The sequence below is a fragment of the Heterocephalus glaber genome, unplaced genomic scaffold, assembly GCF_053883595.1.
Source record: "Heterocephalus glaber isolate CG9 unplaced genomic scaffold, H.glaber_assembly_v1.0 deba00000122, whole genome shotgun sequence".
Lineage (NCBI taxonomy): Eukaryota > Metazoa > Chordata > Mammalia > Rodentia > Bathyergidae > Heterocephalus > Heterocephalus glaber.
In genome coordinates, this window is record NW_028258138.1 from 83,125,802 (window position 1) to 83,150,391 (window position 24,590).

At 41.3% G+C, this 24,590-nt stretch overlaps 1 protein-coding gene and 1 pseudogene across 5 annotated transcripts in view; one reads left to right on the top strand and one right to left on the bottom strand.

The window, feature by feature from the left end:
- Dmxl2 (Dmx like 2) overlaps positions 1-24,590 on the top strand; it is a 141,566-nt gene that overhangs the window by 102,695 nt on the left and 14,281 nt on the right. For 3 of the 5 annotated variants that reach the window (XM_004835407.4, XM_004835409.4, XM_021261167.2), the window contains 11 exons: positions 2,101-2,270; positions 5,077-5,174; positions 5,587-5,752; positions 7,031-7,295; positions 10,137-11,215; positions 11,557-11,748; positions 13,401-13,477; positions 15,127-15,257; positions 17,610-17,858; positions 19,208-19,386; positions 24,264-24,394. In XM_004835407.4, the coding sequence (XP_004835464.2) occupies positions 2,101-2,270; positions 5,077-5,174; positions 5,587-5,752; positions 7,031-7,295; positions 10,137-11,215; positions 11,557-11,748; positions 13,401-13,477; positions 15,127-15,257; positions 17,610-17,858; positions 19,208-19,386; positions 24,264-24,394 (2,737 nt within the window). The remainder of the gene's footprint in view (positions 1-2,100; positions 2,271-5,076; positions 5,175-5,586; positions 5,753-7,030; positions 7,296-10,136; positions 11,216-11,556; positions 11,749-13,400; positions 13,478-15,126; positions 15,258-17,609; positions 17,859-19,207; positions 19,387-24,263; positions 24,395-24,590) is intronic. The other 2 variants (XM_021261156.2, XM_004835410.4) reach the window with 1 other exon arrangement.
- LOC147830536 (small nucleolar RNA U13) lies at positions 2,753-2,847 on the bottom strand (annotated as a pseudogene).

Here is a 24,590-nt window from a genome sequence, read left to right on the forward strand (position 1 = left end):
GCTTCTAATCCCTAAAGCTTTCTCAAATTCCATTTTCCCTTTGACCTTAGTTAAAACATTTCAGGTGAGAAGTGACTGGTATTGTAGGTTACAGTCCAGGGTGCAATTTTCAGAGAAAAGTTAAATAGCCATTGTAGATAAGAAACCTCAAAGGAGCGGACATAGTTGAGAAGGGCAGCCTGCCTTGGCACATCTGTGAAGTGCGTGCCTGTAGGTTCCCCAGGTTTTTTTCTTTTTCTTTATTTTTGAGACAGAGTCTCACTTTGTAGTTTAGGCTGGCCCTGAACTCACTGTGTAGCCCAGGCTGGCCTTGAACTCTTCATGGTGATCCTCCTGCCTCAGCCTCCCAAGTGCTGGGATTATAGGCGTGTGCTACCACGCTTGGCTCTCCCCAGGTTTTTTTCTTCTGTAATAACTTTTCATATCTAGTGGGTTTTCGTATCTGTTCAATGCTCTTTTTTGAAAAACATTTTAAAGTTAATCTAATTAGTACATGTTTGTAGTACATAATCATTACATTCCTTGTGTGGAGTTGGTGCATGCAAATAGCACATCTTCATTCCATTTTTCATCTCCTTTCCTCCCCCATCCCCTCCCTCTATCTGTTGATCCCCTTCCCCTTTGAGACAGAGCACCTTGACATCGTGATGTGAACTGAAATAAATCAGATACATGAGCTTAAAGATCACACAGAAACCAAAAGTACAGTATAAATAAAAAGCAAAGTAAAAGATGATAGGAACTAGGCAGGTAGATCTTTCACTGTTCTCTTAATCTTAATCTTGCTTTTTGAATCTCTTGATATGCCTGTGGATATTTTTTGTTTCTTAATTACAATAAAAATTGTATAATTTAATAAGGGTTTAGGGGATATCCTGTAATGTTCTCTTATAGCATTGATTTTATGACCACAAAAGTATACTTTTTGCATGACTATATAATAGTAGATTCTACAGCAGAACACTAGTTGATACAATAATTTGTTCTTAAACCAAACAGATTTAAATGGTGAGAAAATTAATCTGCCTTTTAGGTTCTGAGAAACAAAATGATGTTGTAAATTTTGTCCATGTTTTTCTTTCATTTGTAGTGGCTTGACTTGTTGCATTACTTTTATGGTTTGATTGTATATAAATATTATTAATAGTGGGAAATTTAAAAAGACTTAAGGTTATTATTTAAAATGGCCATGTGAACTCCTAGTAGTTGATAATGAGAAATCGTGTACACAGACAGTATTGATGGTCTTCTTCCTTTGAGAGGCCTGTGCTGTAAGGTGACTGTCATTGGCCTCACATTTATTTTTAAGATGGGTTCAGAGGGATGGCTGCTCGGGCTGTCTGTCGTCACCTCCCCCTCCTCCTGTGCAGGGCTTGAGCCTGGTGAGGAAGTGCTCTGCTGAGTGACGCCCAGCCTGGCTCTTCCCAGCACTCTCAGCATCCACCATCGTGCTGGGTGGTTCGCTTCCCATCCGTTTCCTGGTCACCTCCCCTGAGTGGAGTGATGTTTTCAGTTCATTGTTGAGGAGAACCCATTTGTACTTGCAAATATAAGTAATGTCACGGAGCCTATGTTGTCACCTCTTAATTCAGATACCATGTGGCACCAGCATTGGGCAGCTGTAGTTAACCAAGCATGAGGACAGAGGGCTGTTGCTCAGGACCATGACTTATCTCTGGTGTGGAACAGAACTTGGGTGGAATTCAGTGTGCTGAATGTGATCCTCTGCTCCCTGGCCAGGGAAAGAATGCAGCAAGAACCAGTGTGCAGGATGTGGTCTGAAGCCAAGCAGGGTGGGAGCAGCATGCAGGGCATGGGCCCAAACCTGTGTGTAGCTTGATGGCCAGATAGCATTTTTTCCAAGGAATAAGTGTTGGTATCTCTATTTTTCTATGGAAAAAAAAAAAGCAGATACATTCAGGAAAAAGTTAGAGACTGGGTGCACATTTCAATCTTGTGTTCAGAAGCTTGTAGTATGACATGAATAATGGCAGACTGCGCTTCGTCCACTCCATAGTGCTTCTTAGAATGAATGAATATGCAAAGATTGTTTTTCTTCTTTTTGAGATAGCTCTGAAGGTTGCTTCCTTTCCCACGTAGGTGTGTCTACATGCCACTTTGCCTGGGCTTTTCATTCCGAGGCTGAAGAGGAGCTGATCAACATGATCCCTGCGATTCAGAGAGGGGACCCGCAGTGGTCAGAGCTGAGAGCCATGGGGATAGGATGGTGGGTGAGGAACATCAGCACGCTCCGGAGGTGCATCGAGAAGGTAGTGTGCTGCTTTGGCTTGTGAAGTTTAAAACAGCCTTTAGGGAAAAAGCTGCCTCCCAGAAAACCTGTCATGGCAATTAGTCTGTACTTCCAATGATCTTGAGAACTGTTTAAATACAATTTTATGGAGAGTCCAAAAACTTGACCTTTGTAAAATGTGCATGTAATATGACATCAATTGTCTTTTGCTGTATACACTAAATTTATAATATGCCTAAGGAATAGCAGTATTTTCTGTTATTAGTTGAGGTGGGCCTTATTTTAAGAAAATATAAAAATTAAATTTAGAAAGCATAAACTCTTGTCCCTTATATTATATATAGAAAACACTCCTTTTATATAAAGGATAAATGCATGGCTAGTCTGGTAAGTAACAGACTTCCTTTATACGCTTAAAATATTCAGTAAAAACAATTTTGATTTGTGTGCACTTGAACATATCTATGGCAGCAAATGAAACAACCATGAAGTTTTTTTCCACTCCAGACAGGATGTGCCAACCGTAACAAGGCTTAGGGAGGCATAGCTCATTCAGACGCTCAACACCCAGTCATCACCCTCATGAACTGGAGGGTGTGAATTAAGACCGTTTCTTTAGATGCCTTTTAGAAAAAAATGAAATTTTATTTGTTAGTGGAAACTCAGTTTATTCTGTGTTGGAGAAATTAACCTGTAATGAGCACCTACTGTGTACCAGGTTTGGTGCTAGTTGCTCTCCATAATTATTCCCTATAACCTCACCTGCCCCTTGTTATGTCTGTCATACACATGGTGGGACACAGTCGACTGTGGGTAGTCTGCCCAGACTCCGTCATTTATAAGTGTTAAATTTAGTCTGACCTTTGCTCCTTTAGCAGGGCTAGGAAAGTAGAATTCTCCTTCATACTTCACTTTCAGGAGTGCGTTGAAACTTCCAGGAGTTTAAGCAATGGCACTGTGTGAAGTATGAATTGTTTTCTCATAAGGATGCAGAACTCTTCACTGTTTTATTTCTCTACATAGTAGTTCTCACTTTTCTTGTCAGAAGACTCACCTGGGAGTGATTTAGAGTGATTTATGACACCCTGCCCCAGGACTCGAAGTTGGTGGCGGGGTGGGGCTGTGGCCTCAGCTAAGTGCGTCCTGCGGTTCTGGCGTCCGTGGCTGTAGTTGTCAGATCTCAGTCTAAAACTGGTGTAATGGAGGGCAGCCAGGAGGTGCCAGCAGTCTGTTCTCAAAGTGCTTCAGATGCGGCCTGGGGAGCACTTCCTTTCCTGTCCGCTGTGTGCTTAGTCATTGTGATTATTCTGCTACATTTGATTTAATTCTACACGTGATTAAAAGAGATATATATTTTGGCCTTGAAATATATTTTATAAATCTAGCTGAGTGGAATAAATATTTCTCCCAAAATGATCAAACATTGAAGCCCTAAATGATGAAGGAAAGAAAGCTGGGCTTGATGGTGCATGCCTATAATCCCAGACCTTGGTAGGCTGAGGCAGGAAGATCACTGCAAATTTGAGGCCAGCCTGGGCCACACAGTGAGACCCTGTCCCCCCCTCCCCCTCCCCCCATCCAGTGATGGAGGGAACAGAAAATTAAGGGAAGGGAAATGAAAGAGCATGGAGAGTGAAATATTTTTGTGTTGTGATTTTAGTTGTCTTTCCTCCTTTCTCCATACTCCATTAGGTTCTTGCTTTGCCTTCAGTCAGTGAGAGCCGAGAAACCACACTCGGGTCTTCCCGATGCCTCTCAGCTTAGTGATTGCAGAGGGGAGGTCAGCGTCTTAGTGACCCAGGACATCGCCTGTGTGCTCTTGCAGCAAAGCAGTGTAGTCACACACAAGTCAGTGATTTTTAACTTGTAGGAGTGACTTATTCTGTATAAATTCAGCAACTTTGTATGGTTCAAAGTGTGTAACTAGTAACAACACACGGAGAATTAAATATTCCTTAAATCTTGTTCTCATGGAATTATTAAAGATGAATTTGTAAGCCAGGAACTCTGGATGTAGCTCGGGGGTAGAGTGCGTGCTTAGCATGTCTGAGGCCCTGGCTTCCATCCGTCCCCTAAAGAGAAATTTGTCAGCCCTTTACAATAAAGGAACTTGGACTTTTTGTACTTTACATGCCAGGAAGAATGTGCCCTTTAGAATTGTCAAAATTTGATTGAAAGGTTTTTTAAAAAATATGTTTAAATACTAGAGCATTTGTTTTTAAAATGAATTTCTTTGCTTAGTGTATATAATTATTCATCACAAATGTCTCTATCAGTAACTAGTTGAGAGACTTTTCGATTGTGAAGTCACCTTTACCAGAGGTAGTAACCTTTTAACTCTCACATAACAATAGAGAAATGCAGTATATTGGATTTTCAAGAAGTGATTAAATCTGTGACACACTGGTTTGTCATTGTTGTTTCCCTTGTTAGTTTTATTACCACCTGAATTCTGATCCTTTCCAACTCTTTGCTGTGGGCCCTGCAGCCCTGCGTTGGTCGTGTCTTGACATCGCGTTCCCTGTCTGTAGAGTGAGGGTGGTGCCAGTCCCTCCAGGTTGTGATGGCTCAGTAGGGTTGGAAAGGTGCTTGTGTATGGGGAGCAGCCAGGTGAGTGCTGGCTGCCCCTCGCTGGTGTTTTAGTTACAGGCAGGTGGTTTTCTCTAGGTGTGGGGATCATAAAGTATTGGTGACTGGAGTAGAGCCAGGTTTTCCCATTTCCAGTTTCTGTCAGCCGTGGGAGAAGCAGGAAAGCATTAATTATTGATTAACTGATTGTAATTGTTTTGTCAAACAGTTGCAATAATACTTTATTTACTATTCAGGTTGCCAAAGCTTCTTTTCAAAGGAATAATGATGCTTTGGATGCTGCATTGTTCTACCTTTCCATGAAGAAGAAAGCAGTAGTATGGGGTCTGTTTAGGTAAGTTTTGATCTCAGGGAGTGAAATTGTGCTTTGGGTCAGAAAACTGATGCTTTTGAAAATAATCAGGTCAAACCAACTTACTTCGTTATGGCTCAGTTCCTTTATCTGCAGCAAATGGGAAAAGTATTTTTTCATCTTAACCGAAGGGGCAGAGGGTTACAAAAAATGTTGATGAAGCACATTGAGAAGTAAAAAATCGTCTTGCTTCCAGGGTGTGTACACACAGCACCACGAGCTTTCCTTTTAGAAGTGAGGAGGTATTGACAGTGCTACCTGTAGTGGCAGTTCTACTCTTGTTTTAGATGAATGTTTGAGTTTTTAATTTTCTACTTTCACACATTCTGTAGAGGATTACAGTGTTGTATTTTGCATTTGTTCCAAGCACAGATGTTTGTGCTCCGCTTCCCAGGTCACAACATGATGAGAAAATGACAGCATTTTTCAGCCACAACTTCAGTGAAGATAGGTGGCGTAAAGCTGCTTTGAAGAATGCTTTCTCTTTACTTGGAAAACAGCGCTTTGAACAATCTGCTGCTTTTTTCTTGTTAGCTGGTTCATTGAAAGATGCCATAGAGGTACACATAAAACTTGTTATGAAATGACATTGCAATTTTTTTGTCATGTTTGTAAGGATAGAGAATAACTACAGAGGTTGCTCAATGTATAGTGGTATTGTGATAAACAGAATTATAAACAAATTGCGTATAGGCCAAATTGCATTTCAAAATAATGCGTAAAATTTATGAAAAAATGGTTTATGAACATCTTCCTGGCTGTCTTGTGATTCTGAACCATTTAAAGCAGATGGGTCATAACCACCTTATTCTGTGCAGAAAAGCAGATAGTTTCTTTTTATAAATGAAGTTCATACATAAGGAACCAAAATAGCAATTTTTACTGTTCTGTTACATAGTCCTAGATACTGGAAATCAAATGTAAAGAAGTAAATCTTTGCATTTTTTGGTATATAATCCTGGCAGGTGATTATGAGAGTGATTGATAGTGTTTTTATTTAGTTATGATTGTCTTCCTTTTAAGTTGGTTAGTATCATTATGAACATTTCAAATAATGTGTAGAAAAAACAGAATTGGAAATACTACATGATAGAATAGAAAATATCTAACAAAGTAGAAATAACTGTAAAGTAAAAATTAGATTTTCATAGTTATCTCAGGCATCTGATTTTTTAAAAGTAGAAATGCTTAAAATACTGAAGCTGGAAATTTAGCTTAGAAGATACTCAAGTGATGAAGGGTTCTCTTCCCCCATGCTGGGGATGGAACCTGAGTCTCATGTATGTCTGCTCCCACTGTGCTACACACTGGCCCTGCTGAGAGGGGCTCAGTGTGCAAATGACCTCCATTCACAAGTAGTTCAGCAGTTATATCTGAATTCAGCTTCCTACAGAATAAGAATAGAATACTGTATGTAGCTTTATTGTATGAGTTACTTGCTATCTAAATAGAAGGTTCTTTAAAAATAGTACAATTGTTTACATGAAAATATATTTGGAAATTAAGAGGAACTGATACATAAATTCAAATGTTATAAGTAGTATTTAATTTGAAAATGTTACTAACTTAAATTGGCCTAAGTCTAAGATGATATTGATATACTTTGTTTTATGCTTATTTTGTAAACAGTCTTTCTTGGCTGGATGCTACTGTGTTCTAGTCTTATTCTTTATTCCCCTAGCAAAGGACAGTTTAACTACCTTTCATGTACTCAACCTCTAAAAGCCCTGCCACATCATGAGAATATGAGTAGAAGACAGTCTCGGTTTATCAGTGTGATAGTTCATAACTGTAATGAAGTAATTATCCCAAGTATTTCCTAATGTTTAAATCTGCAGGTATGCCTTGAAAAAATGGAAGACATTCAGCTAGCCATGGTTATCGCTCGTTTATATGAATCCGAATTTGAGACTTCATCCACTTATGTATCCATCTTGAATCAGAAGATTTTGGGGTGCCAAAAGGATGGCTCGGGATCTGGTTGCAGAAGACTGCACCCCGACCCTTTTCTGCGCAGTCTTGCCTATTGGGTGATGAAAGATTACACCCAGGCCTTGGACACATTGCTGGAACAAACGCCGAAGGAGGAGGATGAGCAGCAAGGTGGGCTGTTCTGTGGCTTTCCCTTTTTTCTTTTTAAAGGAAGACAGTTTCTGAACCTGTGGTCACTCAGATTTTTAAAAAGCTATTACCAGACTTACTTTGCAATTTTGAGGAATTATTACCAAAATTTCTTGATTAGTTACCTAGTATTTATCTTAAAATCTAGCATTTTATCATAATTTGAGTAGTACAGTGCTAAGAAGATTTTACAAATATTTTTATTCTCACACTTATATAAGATAGTATTACCGTACTGTTCTAATTTCACATAAATTTAAAAAGCATACAGAATGTTTCTGCTTTTCTCAGCAGTTTCTAGATAATCATGTAGCCCTTTTCCTAAATGTGGAAAATTTGATGTTACACATATTGGTTTGATGTATGGCACTGGAGAAACTTTGTTCTTAAGTGGTGAATTTTCATTACTCTTGATTATCTCACATAATTTAGGTTTTTTAAGCACTGAAGGCATTTGTCAGTATTGTTTGCAATAAACTTCTTAAAAGGGAGCATTCTAATAGAATAGCTAAATAATGCTAACCTGTCCATGGCTGTAGAAACTGTGGGCTATTAAAAAGTGAGATTGACCAGTGTGCTATCCTGCTGCATGACGAGTGTTAAGATATAAAGTGGTGTGATTCTTGTTGCATTTTATACACGTGTGGTGCACACATGTATCTGCCTGCCTTTGACCCTCCCCTCGGTGTGTTTTCTGGAAGAAATCACAAGAAAGTAAATACTGGTCACTGGCTGTCTGGGGAAGATGTAAACTTTTATTACGATTTATTACTTCTTACTGTTAAGTGTTTATAGGAGTAAAGAGAGGAGAGCTCAGTTTTTACTTTCTTACAATGAAGAAATATAATAAATTTTAAAGGCAAGGAAATCAAACTTTTAGAAGAAAAATCAGTATCTGATTTACCCAGGTAATTTTAATAACGTGTTTATTTTTATAGAAGGAAGATTCTATTTATTTTCTAATGTTTTCCAGATTTATTTTTTAAAGCTTGTTATTATAGAATAATTTAAAAAATATATAAAAGAGAAAATATATGTCAGAATCTATCAGCCAGCTTCAGTAGTTACTAACTCACAACCAACCTACTATCAAGATAATGAGTTGAGGGGCCGGGATTTAGCTGAGTAGTTCCGGTGGCCTACCTTGCAAGTGCCAAGTTTGATCCCTGGTACCAAAAAAAACCACAAACAAAAATAAAGATAATGAGTTGAGTCCCTAGCACCCTAAAAAGGTTACCGATTATCTTTTTTTTTTTTTTGGTATTGGGGATCGAACTCAGGACCTTCTGCTTGCAAGGCAGGTGCTGGAACCACTGAGCTAAACCCCCTGGCCCTTTTTTTTTGTTTTTTTGAGACAAGGTCTCACTATGTAGCCCAGGCTACCCTCGAGCTCACTAGAACTCATGGTGATCCTCCTGCCTAAGCCTCCTGAGTGCTGGGATTACAGGTGCTCACCACCGCCTGGCTCCATTTATCTTTTCTTAAAAAGGTTGTTTTGTATTCATGGATTTAGATAAGATTTATGTCTCAGTCATTTGCAATTTGGTTTTATAGATGGTCAGGTCAGGTTGTCCCATCTTTAATAGTTGGGAACCTCTTCAAGTTCCTAGACTCTTTCACTGTGAGGGCCCCCCCCCCCCCCCCCCCCCGTTTCATTGCTTTCTGGATGGCAAAATGTTTCAGGCTCATCTTGTTCCTCTAGCCCCTGGCTGGAAATGCCCATTCCTCGGCAGAGCTCTGCTTCCTACTGTGAGGGACTTTACACCAGAAGCCTCGCCTCTCCTGATTTGCTTGTCATTTCTAGGCTACTTCAATGAATGTAGCTGGGATTTTTTTTCCCCTGAGAATTTAGGAGCTCACCCTGAAAATTCTAATTTAAATTTACATCATAAGATTCTTATTACACTTCACATTTGTGTCTTATAATGAACACCTTGGATTCGCGTGTCATTAATACAATATTTGCTATTTTATATACACAGAATTATTTCAGAATAAGAGTACAGATGTGTGTGTTTCCTAACAACATCCTGTCTGAGAACAGGTTAAGCTTTTTTTTTTTCTTTAATTTTTTGCAGGTATTTTAATTTTTATTGTATATCTCAGTACGGATGTGCAATCACATTTCTTGTTTACTTTTCATAGTTCACCTTTGCCTGGTTTTACTACCAGCTTCACACCCAGATTCATTTGCTTAATCTTGCTTTTTGTGAATTACTCTTTTACATTTAAATTTTTAAAAATTATATAAACTGGGGCCAGGGATTTAGCTCAGTGGTTCCACTACCTTCCCCTCAAGCACAAGGACCAAAAAAAAAAGAAAGAATACTTTGGCCTTATATATTTTATTTCATGCCAACAGTTTACTTTTTTTTTTTTTTGGTACCAGGGATTGAACTTGGGTCCTTGCGCTTGTAGGGAAAGCAGTGGAACCACTGAGCTTCCCTGGCCTCATCCAAAGTATTTTTTGAGAAAGCTGGTATCTTCTTGTTGACCTCTTTCAGAGAGTTCTTTTGTGGGTTTTCCTTCCATTTAAAAAATACAACCAAAAATGCATGTGTCTGTACCCCTTCTCCAGTTACTATATTTTCTGGACCTTTTTTTATTCAGAGTATTCTTGACATTGCTTCATAGCATGCAGAGAAATTATTTTTATTTCAGCTGTATAGTTTAAATGATTATATGAATGTATCATAGCTAACCTATCCTAGGTTAGTATTTATGGATCTTTTATTTTGTGGGAATGCTGATGTATTTTATCTTTTTGAATATAAGTACACATTAACATAATAACTTGTGATTATATCTGTTTGATTTCTGTAGTTATTATCAAATCGTGCAACCCAGTGGTATTTAGTTTTTACAACTACCTTCGAACACATCCTTTGCTTATTCGAAGGAACCTGGCCTCCCCTGAAGGAACTTTGGCAACTTTAGGTCTGAAAACTGAGAAAAACTTTGCTGATAAAATCAACCTCATTGAAAGAAAATTATTCTTTACTACTGCAAACGCCCATTTTAAAGTTGGATGCCCAGTTTTAGCTCTGGAGGTACTTTCTAAAATTCCCAAAGTAACCAAAGTATCTGCCTTACCTGCAAAAACAGACCAGGCTGGCCTTGATTCTAACACGATGGGTGATGGGCCTTCCAAATCAGGAGCCCTGAGTGGCGGCAGTGTGAGTGCTGGCCCCGACTGGTTAGATGGAACCTCGTCACAGTTCGACTGGAGCCAGCCTGTCGCTAAGGTTGATCAGGAGCCGCTTACTCTTGATTGGGGGGAAGATCACGACAGTGCCTTAGAGGAGGACGAAGATACTGCTGGCTTAGTGATGAAGAGCACAGGTGCCAGGGAGGAGGATGCACAGGAAGGTGGGAGGGCCACAGGCCCTGCCACGGCCCTGACCCCTCAGGAAGAGGATGGTCCCGATGGTGACGCTGAAGTGGATGTGATTGCTGAACAGCTAAAGTTCAGAGCATGTTTAAAGATCCTCATGACTGAACTAAGAACTTTGGCTACAGGTTATGAAGTAGATGGAGGGAAACTCAGGTTTCAGCTCTATAACTGGCTTGAGAAGGAAATTGCTGCCTTGCATGAGATATGTAATCATGAAGCAGTTGTGAAAGAATATTCCAGCAAAATGTATTCCAAGGTAGATAGTGATCTTCTGAACCAGGAGGAAACGGTAGACAGACCAGATATTGGTTCCTATGAGCGTCACCAGATAGAAAGACGGAGATTGCAGGCTAAACGAGAGCACGCTGAAAGACGAAAGCTGTGGCTGCAGAAAAACCAGGATCTCCTCAGAGTGTTTCTTAGTTACTGCAGCCTTCACGGGGCCCAGGGAGGTGGCTTGGCCTCAGTAAGAATGGAACTCAAATTTTTGCTACAGGAATCACAGCAGGTATGGACATCTTTTTGTGTTTGATTTTGGTTATTTTAGTAATTTCAGTAGGTCTTTCAGTTGGAGCTGTAAAATGCTTCATGCATTGATCTCTTCATAGGAGGCAGGTATGTGTATTCTCTGTAGTTTTTGTATATATAAGTTTTGGTCATGAGAAGTGTGGTTAAAAACAAGAAGCCCAGCTCTGCCCTTCTGTCCCCTGTCTGACAGTGCCTGGTGCACACTGGCTGCTCAGGAAGCGCGTGTGGAAAGCAGCCTGTAGCTTTCACTCCAGTGTTTATTACCAGTATTTTATCAGGTAACTTTTTTCACTATTTTGAACAACTGATTGTTGCCTGCAGGAAACCACAGTGAAGCAGCTCCAGTCTCCGCTGCCATTGCCTACCACCCTGCCGCTGCTGTCGGCAAGCATCGCGTCCACAAAGACCGTCATCGCGAACCCGGTGCTGTACCTGAACAACCACGTCCACGACATCCTCTACACCATCGTGCAGATGAAGATTCCACCACATCCCAGTGTTGAGGATGTGAAGGTAATGTGTGTGATCACCTGACACTGCTCACCGGGGGGTGCGTGTGTTGTGCTTGTATGGCCTTCAGTTTGAACTTAGAGGAAATATTTCCAGGTGCTCTTACATGCTCCCTTTTTACTTCCTGTCAGTTCAGGACTGGCCAGTGAATGTCATTTAGAAGTGTGTAGTCTTCTTATTTCTGGAGAAGTTATGTCTTCCTTTAAGACAGATGAATTATTTTGGTAATGAATCTCATGTTGTGGACAGTATTCTTGCCACTTACCTTCGTTTAGGTCTCCCGTTCCCTTAAGTGAGCCATTAAGTTGGAAATCCTTCTGACTGTTCCCATGCCAAGATCCTGTGAAAACAGAAGGTGGGGAGGACCTCGGAGAGAACCAGGGCTGATCAGAAAGGGTTCCAGAGAAAGCATCCTCTCTGCTGTTTCAGTGGAGATTGTGTGCAGTGGAGGCTGTGCAGGAGTTTGGGCAGAGTTCCCACCCCAGTTTAGGCCTGTGTAAAACCACGTGTGAGCCAGCGACCAGAACTTACAAACTCATGTATTCCAAACATGCAGCGAGCGAGCTGGGCAGGAGGTGGAGGGCAGACAAGACGCGCTCACTGTGCCCACCCAAGTGTGTGTGCTTGCTTTCTCTGGCACTTCCTAGGTCCCCACTGTTCTTATGTTTTTATTTCTTTTGTTTGACAGGTATGTGTGATCTCTGTATTCCTCTGAAGGACCCAAGATTGACAGGTCACGTCAGCCTGTTGGGAGACTGCTCGCTAACGCACTGCATGCATTAGTCTGTCAGTATTTTCAGGGATGCTTAGATTGTTAGACTGGGATGAGCTTGTGGAAGAGGCACAGCATTTGTAGGCACTGTATTTCCAGCTCATAGGAATTTGGATAAGGCTTTCAGCACATGAAACTATTTCTAAAGTCCCTTCAGATTGTAAGATTTTGTGAGTCTAAAGCTATTGGTTCAATATGGCATTTCAGATGTGGTTTTTTTTTTTTTTTTTGGTACCAGTACCAGGGATCGAACTCAGGTCCTTGTGCTTGCAAGGCAAGCAACGGAACCACTGAGCTAAATCCCTGGCTCCTCAGATGTGGTTTTTATATAGAGAATTTTAAACTTTGTAAATACAAAATTTTAAGACCATCTCTTGCATATGATTACTAAGTAAATTACTTGTCTTCTAGAAAATCAGCCATTTCACACAGTGATTATGATTATATTTACTAAGCAGTTTTAATTGATAAAATCTATATTTTCAGCAAGGGGAGTTTCTTAAAGCTAACCTAAATAAAAGCTCTGAAAATTTTGTACTTACTTGCTTTCATGGTTGTTTGTTTTGCACTTTACTACTTAACCTAGTCAGTAGCCCAGGACAAGCCCAGCAGCCTCAGTATGGGTGCTCTGCTCCGGGGCCTGGTATGCAGCAGGCTCACAGTAATCGTGAGCACTTGATACAGATAGGGTTAAATCAGTCAGATTTCCTGTGGGGATTTATAGAAAGATGGTATATTTTAGAAGTTTTAAAGCAGCTAGTAGTCTTATGTAGGATCCAGTCTTATTTGTGATGTTGCTGGTTTCCTGAATATTTTCTGATTTTTCAAATATCATGTATAGAAATGTTAGTATAAAATGTAATTGTGACTATTTTGGTTTTAGGTGCACACACTTCATTCACTAGCAGCATCACTTTCTGCATCAATTTACCAAGCTTTATGTGACAGTCATAGCTACAGGTAAAAACAAAAATTGCCAAATAGTACATAGTATTAATAATAATGAAAACATCAGGCTGTTCCAGAATTTTACTAGGGTTTTAGCTCCTACGGACTGAAAAATCCCCAAACATGACTGACTTGTATACTTTAATAGAGTAGCTAGAAATACAAAGGAAATAATTATAATAATTGTTTAGTTACTTGTCACCAAGTAACAATAGAAAAATGTAGAAAATGACAAATAATTGCTGGGCGTGGTGGTGCATGCCTGTAATCCCAGCACTCAGGAGGCTGAGGCAGGAGGATTGCTGTGAGTTCAAGGCCAGCCTGAACTACTTATTGAGACCCTGTCTCAAAACCAAAAAAAGAAAAAAGACAAATAGTAAATTTTATGACCATATTTTTTTTGGTTTACTGTCAGAAAAGTTTACTGTCCAAAACAATTTATACCAAGAAATTTTCTAATCTTTCTCCTTAGGAATAATTTCTTTTTTCATTGGATTAAACTTTCTATTTGCTTAACTGATCTTCAGTTGAAACAGAAAACTTTCAACAAATGAAAAAAGTACATTCCTAAAGTTATTAAAATAAATCTTACTTGCCCATTTATGTGTCATGTAAAAGTCTTTGGAAGTGATACCAGTTAAAAGTAATGGTTTGGATTTTCCTAGTTATCAGATTGCCTTCATCATTGTAGCTTTGCATTTTAATGACTGGGAAATGTAAGTTGTAAGAAATCTACTGACTTAGAAAGATGACCCAGATTCAAACAAAGTATATTAATAAATGAAAAATTAATAGATATGTTTTAATATATTTATATTAAAACATGTCTAGATTTTTTCATATGAATTTAGCATCCTTTTATGGAAGCATTTGATATTGAATAAGGAGTTGCTCTTTCAAAATGGCCTGTCCTCTGAATTTTTACCCTAATTAAGCCAGGTATAAATAACCCTAAACATTTGGAAATCTAAATAAGGGGATAAAAGTTGATTCGGTTGGCATGGTTGCCTAAATGATCACAGATAACTTGTTTGGTATTAGTCGCAGGTTAAAATGAAGGTACCACATGGGAATTCAGATACCTTGTTTTCAGATCTGTGTTTTCCAGTCATTTGGCTGATTAATTTGCAGTAGCTCAGCTTTACTTTCTGCTTTTGTATTTCCTCCAGTTCTACACAGATTGTCACTTGGGTTAGGGAAGTAATATTTCAGGATGTTTGGCTTTAGGTTTAGATATTTCCAAAATATTATTCTCTAGATTTTAGCTCAGGGTTAAGCTCGCACAACTTTGCAAACCTAAGAAATGCAACAAACTAGTGCCCTGAAACTTTCTGCCTACTGTATCCTAAACCAACAGTAAGACTACTTACCTAAGATTTTTGAAAAAGCGTAAATAGAAAAGATTTTAAGATATTAGGTAGCTTCTGGAAAATAATTTAAATGACTGTCATCTGCCCAACATAGTAAAATTTGATATTTTAAAACAGCTATCAATAAACATTTGTAACTAATTTCAAGAGCTTTCTAAAATAAATTCTCATTAGCAAATTCAGTAGTGAGGACTTTCGGGTTTTCTGAATGAGCGTGTAAAGCAAGGTGGGCAGAGGACAGCTGCTTATGACCTCTGTAGGATGGTTAGTAACTGAGCCTGTCTGACTTAGCAGCCAGCCAGAAGGGAACCAGTACACAGGCATGGCTTACCAGGGGCTGCTTCTGAGTGACCGCCGGAGACTCAGAACGGAGAGCATCGAAGAACATGCCACGCCAAACTCATCTCCTGCTCAGTGGCCTGGTGAGAATTCGCCTTCTTGGTTTTCTTTCCTCCCCTAAATCTTCTATGTAGTGATCCCCCCATAATTTTGTTGGGGATGGAATACTGCTGAGGATTGAACCCAGGAGCACTTTACCACTGAGCTATATGCCCAGCCCTGTTTTACTTGTTTGTTTTGTTTTTTAGTTTTTTGAGACAGGGTCTCACTGCATAGTCCAGGTTGCCCTTGAACTCATTATGTCGTCCAGGCTGGACTCGAACTTGCAGCAGTCCTCCTCCCTCAGTCTCTTGAGTGCTGGGGTTACAGGCCTGTGCCACCACACCCGGCTAAGACTGACTTTTTTTTCTTTTTTTGTATTGAATTCTTTTATTGGTACATTGTAGGTATACAACACAATTACATTTCTCATTGGGAATTGTACCTTTATATAATGCATCTTGGTTCTTATTTTTTCCCCATTCCTAGCCCTCCCTTCACGCCCTCCACCTTTCCCTATTTACAAAGACTTTATTTCCATTTTTTCCATTTCTCATCATTTTTTCCTTTCCCTTCTTTCCTTTCCCCTGTGCCTCCCACTACCCCTACCCCTTTGGACCTTTTATTCCTATTTTACATTATCGATTATTCATTCTAATCATTGGTACATTTTAGGTATACAATATAATGACATTCATCATTGGAAATTTGCACCTTTACATAGTCTCTCTTGGTTCTTGTTTTTCACCCTTGCCCAGCCCTCCCTATTTACAAAGATTTTGTTCCTATTTTTCCATTTTCTCATATTAATCCCATTCTCTTCTATCCTTTCCCTTAGCCCTCCTACTTCCTTCCCCTTTGCCTCTTTTCTTCCTATTTCACATGACCTATTATACATTTAAGACTGACCTTCTTAATGACAGTGAATGCATGGTCTCCTTTATCCGTAGAAATCTGAACTAGAGCAATAGCAGTTCCACAGACAATTTCCCAGACAGCAGAGGAAACCCAGTCCCTTTCCGAATGTAAACTTATACAGTTGGGCAGCGGGGGCCGTCCGTCTTCCTCATGCTCCACATTAGTTATTTCAAACCTTCTCTACTCTCTTCAGTACGCTGTACATTTGAAGTTATTTTAAGCATAGATTTCTAGAAACATAGTGATATAACTCATTTTGAAATAATTTCAGACTTACAAAAATGTTGAAGAAATAGTAACATTTTTGTGTAACTTTCATCCAGATTCCCCAAATGTGATTAAGTTGCAGACAGGGTATTCTTTTCCATCCTGATGTTTTGGTGTGTTTTTCCTGAAAACAGACATTCTCTTATGTGAACACAGCATAGCTACTGAAATCTCCTGCTCTGGCATTGGTGTCATGTCTTCTGAGCTGACCAACTTTTCTCCCGTTGTCCCCCTAGTGCCCTTTTCTGCTTCGTGTGATATTTAGCTCTAGGGTTCCTGAGTCTCCTTGGATGATAAGTTTCCTTTTCCTTGCCTTTCATGACTTCTACACTTTCAAAGAATACCAGCCAGTTTTGCTTTTTTTTAGGATCTCTCTCAGCTTTTCTGATCTTTTTCTTACTGTTAGATTCAGGTTATGTATTTCTGCCAGAGAAACCATCAAAGACGTGTCCTCAGTGTGCAGCGTGGGCAGGCACGGAGTGCCACTGTCCCCATCACATGTGCTGTGGTTTCTTTAAGAATAGGAAAATTTATTGAAAGAAAGCTTCTGTCTAAGAGAAACAGAGGGGGACCAGAAAGTGGGTTGCCTGCCCACCCCACTTTTCAAAGATGTTTTATACAGCAAAGCCATGTGGTGAGGCGGGTACAAAGTGGGACAAAACTCTAAGACCCAGTGGAAATTTACAGGGTGGGCATGAGGTGGGGCAAAACCATGACCAACGAATAAAATTTCAAGTACAGTCACCCCGGTAATATTGATTAAATGGGGGTCAAGTTGGGGAGCAAGTGTACAAGGAGTTTGTGCTGTGGTTTCTGTCAGGGTCTGTTTGCCTTTATAATTAGTTGGTATCTTTGAAGAGCTCATCTGAGACTGTGAATACCAAATTTGCGCACCTGGTGATGATTCCTGTCCAAATCAGATACCACTATTGGGTGACTACTGGTGATTTTCTATCCTTTTACTGAAATTCTACTGTAAAACTTCCCCCGTTCCCTATTAGTTCACATATTTATTATATCAGTACCCACTAGCAGATTCTTACTTTACTCTGGAGATTGTTATTCATTCCTGCCACTATTTTTGTTGCTCGAAGTATGGAAATACTTATTTTGAAGAGTAGAAATAGGTGCTGCTGGTTATGTTGTCTGTTTGGATTGTTCCCTCTGGTGCTTTATGAAAGTGAGTGGCTTCTTACGGTGCCTTCCCGCAGGCGTGAGCTCCCTCATCAACTTGCTGAGTTCAGCCCAAGATGAGGACCAGCCGAAGCTGAATGTGCTGCTGTGTGAAGCCGTGGTTGCTGTTTACTTGAGCTTACTGATCCATGCGCTTGCTACCAACTCCTCCAATGAGCTGTTCCGGCTTGCAGCCCACCCACTAAATAACCGGATGTGGGCTGCTGTCTTTGGTGGGGGTGCAAAACTTGTTGTGAAGCCTCGAAGACAGTCAGAAAATATCTCAGGTGAGACAAGTGTGATACCAGTGCTGTCTATAAATGCAAATAATTCCCTATTTTGAGATGTTTTAGGAATTGTACCTTGAATTAGAGATGGTAAAGGTATAATTGATCATTCTTTTTAGGGTAGTAAATTACTAAGCCCATTTAGATTAAAGATGTAACTTGCTACTTTGATTTTTATAGAAGTAACATTTTTTAGGTTGACAAACCAGGACATGTTTGAGGAGGGTAAGAAAACAGCGGGAAGGTGAGGAGACATTGCTAAGGGGTGAGGGCATGGAAAAGGATAGCTCTTAGAGAAAGGAGATTTGAATAAATCTCAGTCTTCCCAGAGTCTCCCCGCAGTTGGCCTCAGGGTAAGCTTATTTATAGGATGGCTGTTCCAGTAGTGGACATGATTTTCTATAGTCCAGTGTGCGGGCGCATGTGTGTTTTCTTCCCTGCTGGACAGGAATACATTTTCCATCCCGCTTTTCACTTTGGTGCTGAAACTGAAAACATCTTAACTCCTCCACAGGAGTTTGGGCGACGCAGGTTCCAGCCTCAACCTTGCTGTGGCCCAAGGTTGAGTTGAGCAAGCAGGTCCCCTGCGTGCTACGCTCCCCTAACTACTCCCCCCTTTCCTGTGGGTCGTAAACTTCAAGGTCTCCCCCCAAATTACTTCTTCTCTGCCTGGATGCTGTTGGGTTTTGTTGGTGGTAATTCTGCCCGCCAGTCACTGTGGTCTGGTATCTCTCATTCACCCCACACCTCCAGACAGGCTGCGTCACAGGCTCTGCAGGGGGAGTGAAGGACGCTGTTATCTGCCAGGGGGGACACACGGGAAACAGCTAGCAGATGTGGTGTATTTCAGTCACAATGAGAACTGATGGGAGCCGAGCAGGCCAGGGTAAGAGGAAGCTGGGCCTGGGGCAGGAAAGCTGTCTGGACGCTGTTGTCCCGGACGCCTGGGCCTCTCGGGGGCTTTGCTGCTCACACCTGGCCTCCTCCGGCCACTTGCTGCTGGGTTTTCCTTGCTTCTCACTGGGCTTCTGCCCTTCTCGGAAGACACATCTGTATCCGGCCGTCCACTGGCTCTTTCTTGGACCACAGCCTGATGAGCCCTGCGGAGTCGATGGCACTTCCTGAATGCAGCATGTGTTCCCGCGTTGGTGTAGAATTGCTTTCGTACAGATAGGCTGAATGTGCAACTATGTCTTTGCTGTGACTGCTGGGAAACAGGTGCTGTAACTAGTTTAGAAGCACAGATGTGAGGGGTTAGACTAAAGTACGGCCAGGGAAGGATGAGAAGAAAAGTCAAGTCTGAGTTAATAATGCAGAACAAAAGCTGATTCTGAAACCCCTTTCTGCAGCCCCGGCACTGCCCTCCGAGGACGTGGACAAGCACCGCCGGAGGTTCAACATGCGGATGCTGGTGCCCGGGCGGCCTGTGAAGGATGCCACGCCCCCGCCAGTGCCGGCAGAAAGGCCGTCCTACAAGGAGAAGTTCATCCCGCCTGAGCTCAGCATGTGGGATTACTTTGTCGCCAAGGTACTCAGCGGACTGCCAGCTCCTGCGATAGGCCTGTGTCACAGAGGGTGCTGGGCGCGTTGGGGCGGAATCCCTGCAGCTTGGACGTGGAGTCTGCCTGTATAGTACTGGTGCACTCGGGTCGAGGCAGGGGTGCCACACATGGGCCTTGATGGCAGATGAGGCTTATAAAATGTGATGCTGCTGTGGAGGACACAGATGGGGAGTCACTGTCACACACAGAGCCAGCTCACAGCAACAGAATCGCCTGGCACTGCACTGAGCAGCACACGGCCATCTAGTGGCAGTTCTCCCTCTGCCACTGGAAGCTAATGTTTTTCTTTGCCATTCTGAAAGTGCTTTTCATCTGTAGTGTGAACGATAACAACATTAAGATTTGTAGATGGTGTCATATGTGGAATCAGCGCTCTGGGAGGCTGAGACAGGAGGATGGCAAGTTCGAGCCCAGCCTGGGCAACTTAGTGACTTAAAGAGAGACCTTGTCTCAAAATAAACATGGGCCAGCATGTGGGTTAGTGTGATGGCTCTGGGCTCACTCCCCATATTGGGGAAAAGAAGGATTTGTAAATGGTGACACACCAATTTATTTTTCATTTTCCAGAAACATTTCCTCTGGATGAATAAAAATTTTTGAAAATTTGGAAAATGCCAAAAAGTATGAAGGGGGCACATAGAATCTAATCCAGAGAGAATTATTAACATGTTGGCAAATTTGCTTTTAGTCTTTTTTTCTCAGATTTAAAAAGATAAATAATTGTGTCAGTATATATAGTGTTATGTTTGCTTTTTTCAGTTAACAGTACAAAGTAAGAAATCTCACATACTACTTAAAACCTGGCCAGATGCTGTGGCTGGAACGTATAGTCCTCTCACTCTGGGAGGATGACGCAGGAGGATCACAAGTTTGAGACCAGCTGGGCAACTTAGGGGGACTGGAAAGTCAAAAGGGTTGGCCATGTAGCTGTAGCCAGTGCACGGGCCATGGGCTCAGTCCTCAGTACCAAAACACATACCTGTCGAGCTACCACAGAAAAACTATAAGCTGAGGATGGTGGTGCATGCCTGCAGTTTCTTTTTTTTTTGGTACCAGGGATTGAACTCGGGATCTTGCACTTGTGAGGTAGGCGGCGGCACCACTGAGCTGAATCCCTGGCATGGATGCCTGCAGTTTCAGTGTTTGGGAGGCTGAGGCAGGAGGATCGCAAGTTCAAGCCCAGCCCAGGGAACTTAGTGAAACCCTGTCTCAAAAAATTAAAAAGGACTAGGGATAGAGTTTAGTGTGAAGGCCCTGGGTTCAATCCCTAGTACTGCCACCAAAAACTTCAAAACCCCTGTTTTATGGAAAACCTCAAACATTATGGAGTACAGAAACCAAAACTAGCATCTGACCCTTATGTCATCCAGTGTCAGAAGTCGTCCTCTGTGGAAGTCCTTTTCTTATGCTTCTGTTTATGCCAAGTGGCAGCGGAGGGGGACAGCGTGAGATTTCATTCATGACTGTTCCAGGATGTGTGCGTTGGATTCGCTACTGGGGATTGATCCTAGGGCCTCACACTGAGTTACATCCTCACCCCTCCTTAGTTAATTTGAGACAGGATCTTGCTATTTTGAGACAGTTGCCCAGGCTGGGCTTGAACTTGTGATCCTCCTGCCTGCGCGTGCCCACCACAGCTTGGCTCAGTATTTTTTTAAGGATTTTGAGCAGAATGACACCAGTGTTCACACACACGCATGCACGCACGTGCGCCCATGCACGCACTTCCACCATATCAGGTATCCGGACAGTGCTCACATCTTCCTCTTGTGTCTTTTTTTTTTTTGGTACCGGGGATCTAACTCGGGACCTTGCGCTTGTGAGGCAAGCGCCGGAACTGCTGAGCTAAATCCCTGGCCCATTCCTCTTTTGTCTTAAATGGTTTTGTATAGTTGGTTTGTCCAAATCAGGATCCAAAATAAGATTCATAGATTGGCTACTATGATTTAAGTCTGTCTTGATCTTTTCCCACTATCATCTTTTTCTTTCTTAGCTTTCCTCTTATTTTTGCCCCGAAAGAATGTGCCCTATAGAATTTCTCAGTAGATGTTGGTACATCTCTGTCTTTGTTGCTCCGAACCGGGCTATGCAGTTAAGTGGGTGGTTGTCCCTCCCTCAGGAGCGCTGTCTGGGCGGGGGGTGGGGGGGTGTCACTGAGTCACCCCTGTGCTGCCTCAGTCACGCTCGCTCTGGGTTCCATCCTGTCACTGCTGCCCGCTCCTCTGCTGGATGTTGCCTTCCTCGCTCTGCTTGGCCCCTCCAGCACATGTGGATGGGAGAGGGAGAGCGCTGACTGACTGCACTTCCCTCGGCTCTTGTTCCCACGAGGAGCTGACTGTCTGGCAGCCTTCCTTCCAGGGAGATGCATGACGCTTGTTTAGCTCAGTGTTGCTTTGCTCTAGTCCACGGCAGTGTCATGTGCTTGTGTCCGGACGGCCCCGCAGTGGGCCCTGTGCTCTGGCTCCTGGGGGTGGGGGCCCAGCCCGCGCATCCTGCCCAGGCTGGGTGCTGCTGCTTCTCTTGAGAACCTGGAGCCTTTGTGTGGTGAACGCTGGGGAGCAGTCGGGGTGAGGGCTGCTGCTTCTCGCTGGCGTGATCCCGGTTCCCAGAGTGGTCAGCACGTTGGGTGTACAGCAGTCCACTTAACCAGTTCCTGTCAGGGGTCTGCTGTTTCTGCTTTCATCTTATAAAAATGAAATTAGGGCCGGGGGTTTAGTTTAGTGGTTTCGCTGCCTGCTGTGCAAGTGCAAGGACCTGAGTTCCATCCCCATTACCAAAAAAAAAAAAGAAATTTATGAAATGAGGTTAGTATTTTTTAAGAGCGACTTTATGTTCTGATGGTTTCACTAGGAAGTACAGCACTGGGTCAGGGTATAAACGAGGCTTTGGGAACTGTTACTGGTTGACTTCCTGATTTACACTCTCTTGAGGATAGAGTGTACCTGCTTTTATCCTCATTCGCGGGAAATATCCCTTCCTTACGTCTAACTTGACATATTAAATAGTTTTTACTTCCTACGACTTCTTTTCTTTTCTCTTTTGTTTTGTTTTGTTTTCTTCTTTGGTTGTTTGAGGCAGGGTCTTCCTTTGTAGTTCAGGCTGGCCCTGAACTCACTATGTATTCCATGCTGGCCTGGAACATGGGGTGATCCACCTGCCTCAGCCTCCCAAGTGCTGGGATTACAGGCGTGCGCTATCACACCCAGCTCTCTCTCTCTCTTTCTTTTTTTTTTTTTTAATTTTCTACTACTTTTAAAACATTTGCTCATTGGGGCTGGGGATGTAGCTCAGTGGTTCCACCACCTGTCTCACAAGCACAAGGTCCCAAGTTCAAGCCCTGGTACAAAAAAACTCCAAACATTGGTTTATTTATTGACTTACTTATTTTGAAGTACTGGAGATTGAACTCAGGATCTTCACACTGAGCTACAGCCCCAGCCCCTTTCTTTAAATTTTGACATAAGGTCTTGCTAAGTTTCTGAGTTGTCCAGACTGGACTCAGATTTGTGATCTCTTGCTTCAGCCTCCCAGAGCGCTGGGATCACACGAATGCACCACCACACCCACCTAGTTACATTCAAGTTTTCATGAGCTTATTGCCATTTCTCTTTCCAAATGGACTGTTCATATTCTTAGCTGAATTATCTGTTGGGATTATAGTTTTTTTCCCATGGATTCCTTTTTTTTTTTTTGGTACCAGGGATCAAACTCGGGTTTGCTTTTGAGGCAGGCGGTGCAACCACTGAGCTAAATCCTGGCCCTCCCGTGGATTCTTCATTAACAACATTATTAGTTTATCTTACTTGTGATACTTATTCGTTTATTTTTAAATTTTATTTGATGCTTTAGATCCAGAATTTTAAAAATTACTTAATCATATCTATCCATACTTTCCTTTTTGATTTATAAGCAGGAAGTCCTTTTCACTAACAAATATGCTGGCTTTTATTTTCCTCCGCTTGTCTTCCTCCTCCTGTTTAATTAAGTTCTCTTATTTTTGTAGAACAAAGTCAGGGTCAGAGTGTATCTCTCTCTGTCTCCTCTCCTTCACACGTAGCTGAGCAGTCATTCTGGCATCACTCGGGAAATAGCCCTTCTCTCCTGCACTGATCTGTCAGTCAGCCTTGTCACAGATTGTGTCCTTATACCATTGTGGGCAGGATCTGTCCATCAAAGTGTAGATTGCATTTCTCCTACTATTATGATAATATTCACAAACAAATGATATGTTTCATATTCGCATGTTTTCTCAATTACTCTTGTTTTTTCCCTGTGAACTTACAGACTTATCAAATTTCAGAAAAGGAAAAGAAATCCCCATATGGATTTTCATTGCAATTACTTAAAACCTCTATAAATTAATTTGTGAAGAACTACGGTTTTTACACATTTTAGTCCCCAGTGTAGCTATACAGCTCTATACCTCTGTCACAATTTTCATAGTTTTTCTTTTGGTGACTTATATTTTTCAATGTATTTTTTCTTTAGACTTTTTAATGTTTCATTGCTGATATATAAGAAGAAAACTATTGATTTTTAAAAAATTAATGCTGTGTCTAGCTATTAAATAATTTTTTTGAACAGAGTTTACCTGGTTATCTTGATGGTTGTTAAGTCAGGAAACATCTGCAGAGAATTGTTAGTGATATCATTTAACATGTTCCATTTTAAGTTAGAATAAAAGTACATTTAAAAAATTTTAACGTAGCTTTAAGAATATGTATTTTAAGAAAATTTGAAATACATATTTAAAAATAAAGAATATAGTTAATTGCATATAAAATACATTTTACATGTTTATGAAGTTTTTATTTATTTTTAAACGAACTGCCTTTTATTGCAGCCATTCCTACCTTTGTCTGATAGTGGGGTCATCTATGACTCTGATGAAAGTGTTCACAGTGATGACGAAGATGATGATGCCTTTTTCTCAGACACACAGATACAGGAGCATCAAGACCCAAATTCCTATAGGTAAACAAAAGATGTTAATTAGTTTTAGCTAACATTTTCATTGTGAGTTTAAACAGACATTATTTTCAGGTTAGGAATTCTGCACCATTGAGGTTAAATTTCTAAAAAGTAGAGTATTACCTTCACATCCAATTTCAAAGAATAGTTTTCGTACAGATTAGAAACACTAATATTTTTAGTGAGAAAAAACTTGTAA